Consider the following 7,355-nt stretch of genomic DNA (forward strand, 5'->3'; position numbering starts at 1 on the left):
ATGAATATGGATATACCTCAAAGATGTGGAAAAGTTACAATTTAGGAAGATAACATAAATCGGAAAGAAATTGATAAATGTTGTTAAAAATTATATTTTATATGCAAATAAACCATACGGATTATGTTAGACAAGTTAATGAAGTTATAATGTGGTTTAGAATGGAAATGGTGTTAAAGAATAGCTAGCTATACAAAGATTAAATAAAAACTCAGAATGGGTTGCTGTTGTGTTACAAAATGGGACAAAGGCCCAAACGATAAATTAGGAGGAATATGCCCTAGGTTTTTAATATATCAAGCCCAACCTTATTTACATATATTAGGAAAAAGCCCAAATAATAAATTAGGCCACACCATTGTGATTTTGAAAGACCCACGAGTTCTACAACATTGAGAAAGTTGACAACAAAAATAAAAGGAATTGAAAATCAAACTACTAAACCAGTTCTTGATTATTTCAGTAACAAGAATCATGTTCTTCATTTGTTGTGGGAGTTCTTGATTACATCCAGAATTTACAACAAGATTGGATTCAACATATAAATTGGCAGGCTTCTGCACTTATGTTGGGAAGGATGACATTAAACAGCATCTCTAGAATGCCATTTCAAACGCAAAAAAAAACATAATAGATCAATGATGCCAAAAAATAGTTTGAATGTCAAACCTGCAAGATGTATGAAAACAGTGTAAAGGTTTCAGGAGTTTTAGTTTCTTATCAATTTATATATTGATGAAGAAACAGGATATATTTGTTGCCTCTATACTTGATGACCAATGTGAGTTTCAGGAGTTATAATTCCATCATCACACTTCTCCTCTGACTTCCTTCTTTCTACAACCACATCATTTGCCTCAAAAAGGAAGGGAGATGGAATGGAATCCGTTATTCCATTCCCCTCCTTACTTCTCATGCTCTCTTCTAACTCCTCATAATGCAAATGCTGTAGAATTTCAGGAAGAGAAATCCCACTTGCTTCTGCAAAACTACTTCCCATTTCAATGTCAATTTTTTCCTTTGAAGTACCTCCAAGATTTGGACTTGTAGGATCCATCACTATACTGTCATCTTCTTGAATATATCCCCGGAAATCAATAAGCGGAGAAGGAATTGGTGAAAGAAAGACTTCTACAAGATTCTGTTTCACCCCTTTGTGATACGGATTATCCTTCTTATCATATCGGTATCTGAAGTTTTCATATGTTGTCTGCATTAAGATAAATTGTAATCAACTTTATATGACTATGACATTTACATTACAAAGATTATATTACCTGGTTTGAGCAAATAAGATAGAAGTGGAAGATTGTAAGCCCCCCCACAAACCAAACTGCAATGAAGCAGTAAACTATTAGAAAATCTGATAAAATGTCCTGTGACATAGCCTTCAATATGTGGTCTCCTTGTTGAGCTATGTTGATCCATGAAAATATGAACACATATAGGCACAAGATGGTTGATGTTGATATAAACATGTAAAAGAACCGATAGTTACGCTGCAAATAGATGAAGAAAGAAAATTTTTATTTTAATTCAAGCGTTAAATCAAGAAATCTTATAAATAAATGTTGACTTACTAGTCCAATGCATTGACCAACCCATGGACAGTGATGATCAAATCTTTGAACACAGTTGTTGCAGACAGAGCAATGTGAAGCTCTTGGAGGACGATAGATCATACAAGTATCACAGTATTTGACTTTGACTGAGTGACCATTCACAAGGACATCTTTGGTTCTAGGTAATCTCAAATGAGGTGTTCTTCCATTGATCCACTCCATTGAAGGGGTGTTCATGTCAAATCCTTCATCTGTGTCAGGTGGTGATGTGTTTCGTGGGACTATACCAGGGTCTCTTCCGGATGTCATCAAAAGAAATGTTATATCCTGTGAGTTGTGTAATAAATAAGGTAAATGTTGTTTGAAGAATCTGAGAAGAAGGTAGTTATAACAATGGAAACCATGAAGATGGGTTTACTTACTAAACAAGTGAGGGCTGCTGCTAGAATCAACACTCCATACCAATAATAACCAGGATCATTGCGGTGTTGTTTATTGTGGTTGATGATGGTGTAGACTTTAATACAGAATGATACAGCAGGGCCTGCAACCAGGAGCACGGAGACACACAAAGAAGCAACATCTGGACCGAAGATCAATCTTCCCCCACATAAGAATTTCTGAAACATCAGATGGAAATGAAATCAGTTCCAAACAATTTATTATAAAAAAGAAGATTTATTATATGAGCATTTGCAGTGAATTCTTTGGTTGTATCGGACTCTTATATTTGAAGTTAAAAGTTCCTGACAATATTTCAGTGCAAATAGCGATGATCCTTTACCAACAAAGAAGTAATGCTAGGATTGACATAAGAAACAAGCAAACCAAGTGATTTGAAGTTGAGCAAAATCGAACCCTAATTCCAATTAACTATAGGAAACGTGAGAAGAACTTACATTGCTTCCTTTCCAGAGCTGATATTGTCTTTTTGGGTTCTTCTTCTCTTCTGCCATCAGCTTTTTAGACTAAGAATTTGGATTTAGAGTTTTGGAAACTGATTGATTTTGTTGTGATCAACTCAAAACCCATGAGAATGATGAAAAAGAATCGCAGCGAACGAAAGGAGACGAAAAACCCAGGAATTAGGATTTGAATTTGGACGGATTTACCCAGAAAATAGGTGGCAACAACATCACATATACAGCTTACACCTTCAAACCTTCTTCACTGTCATTTGTCCTTACTCGGCCAACAAAGCTGGTATGGCGAATGTTCCAATTTTTGTAGCGACATTCCCGCGGGTAACTTTACATACATTATTTTCCCTCGCCATAACCCGTGTTCACTTCTTTCACAATTTGTCGTTATTTAATTTAATACTTTACATTTTTTGTTGAATGAGAGATGACAAAGTCCATGTTAACATTAAATATTACCACAAACTCCATATGTGTGAGATTCTCTTGAGACTCTGCAGAGGCATGGTGCGAGTGCCAATTGTAGAGGTTGAGTTGCCGTTTCACCACCAAGATGGGTCCTGATTAATTTGGGTCATCAAATCAGTGAAACGGAAATGGACATGGTATCTTATGGTCGCATTGATATATATAGTAAGGATTCCCATTTGATTATTTTATCCGAAAATGTGATATGCATCTCATACACCAACGAAAATTTAGCACTCTCCAATTTATTTGGGATTTTGGAAACCTCCGATTCTATCGGTCAAAAGATGGAGAGAAAGAGAGATACCAAAACGATTTGGGTTTCAGCAATTCTAATCAGAGAGAGGAGGAGAGCCGGGGCAGGGGCCGCAGCTGTTGATCGTAAAAACAGAGAAGATATTGAAGGAGAAAGCATAACATATCATAGTTTAATACACGGAGATTTAGAGAGAGAGGGAGAGAGAGGGAGGGTTTGTTCATCCGTAACAAAACATAAACTCCCCCTATCGATCTCCCCCTCTTCTTTAAACAACAAATTTCCTCTATCTGGTTTGAATTCAAGTCTGAATCTGAATGGGTTGATAACCATCTTCAACAATTAATGATGATGAGCGGAAGCGATACCCCGAACTCCCTTCCTCCTCCCAAGACCAAGAGGCTGTATCAAGTTTGGAAAGGTCGTAATGTGAGTTGATTATCCTATTCTATCATCATGCGATTTCATAATTATCTTGTGGATATTGCTTAAATCTCAAATTAATTTGGTAATGATCACATTTCATTTGTTTTCTATGATAATTATCCTATTCCTTGCAACATTTCATCTTTCATACTCCTAAGGGGCATAAAGAATACAAAATGTTTATGTGGGTTTTTGTTCATTACAAAAATTGATCTTGTAATTATTCTATCTTCAAAGTTATTGATTACCTGCAACATCTTCAAAATAAGCATGGAAAAACTGATATAGATGTTAAACTGTAGATAAATCTCAAATTGATCTAATAATTAATAGTTATCTTTTCATAACTTTTTCTGTCAGAATTATGGGTTTTCTACAAGTCTCTAAAGAAGTCAAAATTTTGACTTCAAAGTAGACACGAATGTATATTGAGGAGCATATTGTCTGGTATGGGAATTATATATTCCCTGCAACATTTCAAAAGTTTGGCAGTTTGGCTTTCAAAAGTCAAAATGGACATGAATACATTTTAGGGTAAAGTATTGCTATTAATATAAACAATAAAAGAATGCTTTCATGGTATTTATTCAATATCAGATTGACCTCATTAGCACTCCTGGGTACTTGATAAATGTACCTCATAATTACCATCATGTTCTCATTACTTTTTGTGTGAGGATTATGGATTTTGTAAAAGTCTTAAAAAAGTCAACATTTTGACTTTGTGCAGAAATTCTGTTGCGGCGGTAGATTGGTTTTTGGTGCGGATGGTGGGTCAGTGATTTTATCTACAATTCTTATCGGAGCTCCGGCGATCACCTTCTGCATCAAAATGTTTTTCAATATCAAAAACGACAAAACAAACTTTGGATTCGTGGAATTATCAATAGGAATAATCCTCACATTATTGGTATGTTACCTTCTTTTTTTACGTTGACCTTAAATTTTATGAATTGACTATCTTTTTTTCTTGTATACACAGGATCTAATTTTTCTCTTCATGACATCCGCAAGTAACCCCGGAATAGTTCGCCGGAACAAACGACCACCGGAATATGAAGAGTCGTTCGATTTCCGGTCACAATCATTGAGATGGATGAATGGATCGGTGATGAGTATGAGGATACCAAGAATCAAAGATATGCTTGTTAATGGACACACCATAAAAGTTAAATATTGTGACACTTGCATGCTCTATCGCCCGCCTCGTGCCTCTCATTGCTCGGTTTGCAATAACTGTGTTCAACGTTTTGATCACCATTGCCCGTGGGTAGGCCAATGTATCGGAGGTGTAAGTCCACAAAAATTTGTTTGTCTTTCGTTTAGATTTAGACTGTATTTGTTACATGGGACAAGACTGTGTCATAAGACTTTTAGGGTTATTTTCGATGATGATGAGGGACCACTCCATCTTTTTGGGTGGCATAAAGTTTACAATTTAATTTTGTCCCATTATGTCAGTATCATTGGCCAAACGCAGTACAACCTTGTTCTGTCATGTCATTTGTTGGTTGTAACCATGGTTAATGGATTTGCAGCGCAACTATCGATTTTTTATCGTATTCATCATGACATCAACGGCGTTGTGTATCTACGTGTTCACGTTTTCATTGATCGATGTTATCCGTCAACACGGGAGCTTGTGGAATAGTTTATCAAAAGACGCTATTTCGGTTGCACTTGTAGGATACTCTTTCGTATGCTCTTGGTTTGTTGGTGGGCTCTGTGTTTTCCATATTTTTCTTATTTCCACAAACCAGGTTAGATAAACAATGGCAATGGCAAATCGGTATATTTACTTAGAATTGTTTTCCTCATATAAAAGTAAGTATAATTTATTATTTGGTCGTATATTGTAGACAACATACGAAAATTTTCGGTACCGATACGAGAAGAAGAAAAATCCATATAATGAAGGGTTTAGAAAGAACCTTAAGGACATATTTGGTTCTAAATTGCCACCTGCTATCGATTTTAGAGAGTGGGTGACAGTTGAAGAGGAGGATGAGGACGAGGATGCGTCAATGTCACATAGATTTGGTGGATCTATGCGTACCTCAAAAATAAAACTCAATGGGGAACCCAAGAGTGACAAAACATTGCCAAAGACTTGTGGTTCTTCAGCTGCAGCAGCTGATAAAGATTTAAAAGGCAACGATGAACCTAAAAACTCACCACAAGACCAAAAGTGATTGATTGTAGTCAGCTACACAAGGTTTTCAGTAGACCCACGGAACCGTGTTATTTTCAGGGAATAATACGTGTTTATTTGTTTATATTGGGCATATGTGGTAGTTTGAGGTAGTACTGATGTTTGTCTTTCAAATAGATCGTTTTTCTAGATCAATGAGTTTCAAATCCCACATATTTTCCTCTCGTTCACGGTTTACTAGAAGAGCAAGTAGGTTGTTTGTTTGATGAATGTCTTGTATACGAAGCAAGCACTATATATGAACAGGTTGTATAAGTATAACCATACATAAGAAATCATTACCAATAAAACAAGATGCATGGCACTACACTATAGTATTCAAAACATAACATGCGATGCTATCGGCAGTTCGGCACTCATAACAGTTATATCAAGTGAGTATAAAAATTAATTAACAGTATACAAATCCAGATTCTGCTTTAATAAAAAAGTTATGCAGTAAAAATCATGATATATCGTGCATCTTCTACCCAAAGGATACTAATAAAAGTGTAGAGATACGCCAATATTGTAAAGACTCGTGCCCTCATAAAAAACTGAAATATATATAACATTTCATTAAATAAATTTTAAATTAATAAATTAAACCCACGATTTTTTTTAACAACCTACCTACACTTATATAAGTTTTATAAATAAAAATATATGTTATCATGGCCGAAGCTAGCATTTAGTCTTAGGACCTATCTAATTTTTTAATTTTATTTAACATTTATGTGAGAAAAAATTTAGGACATGTATTGAAAAAAAAATTAAGACATAACTTACTGAAAAAAATAAGAAAATAAATAAATAAATAAAAATTTCCGTGAAAGGTTTATACTTAAAATTGCAATGTAAATGATTAATCTCTAAATATTACTAAAACAAAACCTTAAATTCTTCATTGAAATCATTTTGCTGACATCATCCTGACCCAGCATAATACACGCGCCTCCCGAATAAAACTTCCTTCTTACGATTCTTTCCTTCGTTCTTTTGTTTTCTCTCTAAACAATCAACACAATCAGCTCCTTGAAACTCAATAGATATGAACCCTAACCCCTTCCTTCTCCTTCCTGCTGTCGATATGCATAACCCCATCGTTACCGATTCCCCATCAACTCTCCGCGTCGACCATTTGTCGTTCATCACCAAAACAAAAGGCATTGGTTACACGACTTGTTAAAGAGGGAACCAGAAAGACGACATTAGCAATCGACGATGGAGCTAACGATGTCGGAATGATTCAAGAAGCCGACATCGGAATCGGAATCAGTGGAGCTGAGGGAATGCAGGCGGTTATGTCGAGGGACATCTCAATTGCTCAGTTCCGGTTTTTGGAACAATTGCTATTAGTCCATGGACATTGGTCTTACCAAAGAATTTCTTCAATGTTAAGAATTCTGTAAAAAAAAATCCCTCCACGCGCGGTCCTGGGAAACTTCGTGATAAAATTCATCGTGATATCTTCTCATTTCCACAGTGGAATGTCCAACGGCTGCATCTTGCCATGCGGTCTCTGATGTTCG

The 7,355-nt window shown here is 35.8% G+C and overlaps 2 protein-coding genes across 3 annotated transcripts; one reads left to right on the forward strand and one right to left on the reverse strand.

The window, feature by feature from the left end:
* Nucleotides 1-338: 338 nt before the first annotated feature.
* LOC111917074 (probable protein S-acyltransferase 4) lies at nt 339-2,902 on the reverse strand. Its single transcript, XM_023912733.3, has 5 exons — nt 2,462-2,902; nt 1,985-2,182; nt 1,581-1,889; nt 1,278-1,499; nt 339-1,210 (listed from the first exon to the last, which is right to left on the reverse strand). Exons 1-5 carry the CDS (start codon nt 2,516-2,518, stop codon nt 764-766), a joined length of 1,233 nt encoding a protein of 410 aa, XP_023768501.1. The 5' UTR covers nt 2,519-2,902; the 3' UTR covers nt 339-763.
* A 62-nt stretch (nt 2,903-2,964) lies between these two features.
* Nucleotides 2,965-5,997, forward strand: LOC111917075 (probable protein S-acyltransferase 3). Of its 2 annotated transcripts, none has more exons than XM_023912734.3 (5): nt 2,965-3,635; nt 4,363-4,542; nt 4,615-4,923; nt 5,171-5,392; nt 5,492-5,997. In XM_023912734.3, exons 1-5 carry the CDS (start codon nt 3,552-3,554, stop codon nt 5,822-5,824), a joined length of 1,128 nt encoding a protein of 375 aa, XP_023768502.1. In that variant the 5' UTR covers nt 2,965-3,551; the 3' UTR covers nt 5,825-5,997. The 2 variants fall into 2 exon arrangements, with proteins under 2 accessions (XP_023768502.1, XP_042753426.1); XM_042897492.2 differs by having other exon boundaries at nt 2,966-3,627.
* Nucleotides 5,998-7,355: the final 1,358 nt, after the last annotated feature.

This window comes from Lactuca sativa, chromosome 8, assembly GCF_002870075.4.
Source record: "Lactuca sativa cultivar Salinas chromosome 8, Lsat_Salinas_v11, whole genome shotgun sequence".
Lineage (NCBI taxonomy): Eukaryota > Viridiplantae > Streptophyta > Magnoliopsida > Asterales > Asteraceae > Lactuca > Lactuca sativa.

Coding starts and splice junctions, on each gene's coding strand:
- LOC111917074 (XM_023912733.3), bottom strand. CDS start 2,518: ATGGCAGAAGAGAAGAAGAACCCAAAAAGACAATATCAGCTCTGGAAA. Junction 1,890..1,984: donor CAGCAGCCCTCACTTGTTTA/GTAAGTAAACCC, acceptor CACAACTCACAG/GATATAACATTTCTTTTGAT. Junction 1,211..1,277: donor ATCTTATTTGCTCAAACCAG/GTAATATAATCT, acceptor ATCTTAATGCAG/ACAACATATGAAAACTTCAG.
- LOC111917075 (XM_023912734.3), top strand. CDS start 3,552: ATGATGATGAGCGGAAGCGATACCCCGAACTCCCTTCCTCCTCCCAAG. Junction 3,636..4,362: donor AAGTTTGGAAAGGTCGTAAT/GTGAGTTGATTA, acceptor GACTTTGTGCAG/AAATTCTGTTGCGGCGGTAG. Junction 5,393..5,491: donor TTCTTATTTCCACAAACCAG/GTTAGATAAACA, acceptor CGTATATTGTAG/ACAACATACGAAAATTTTCG.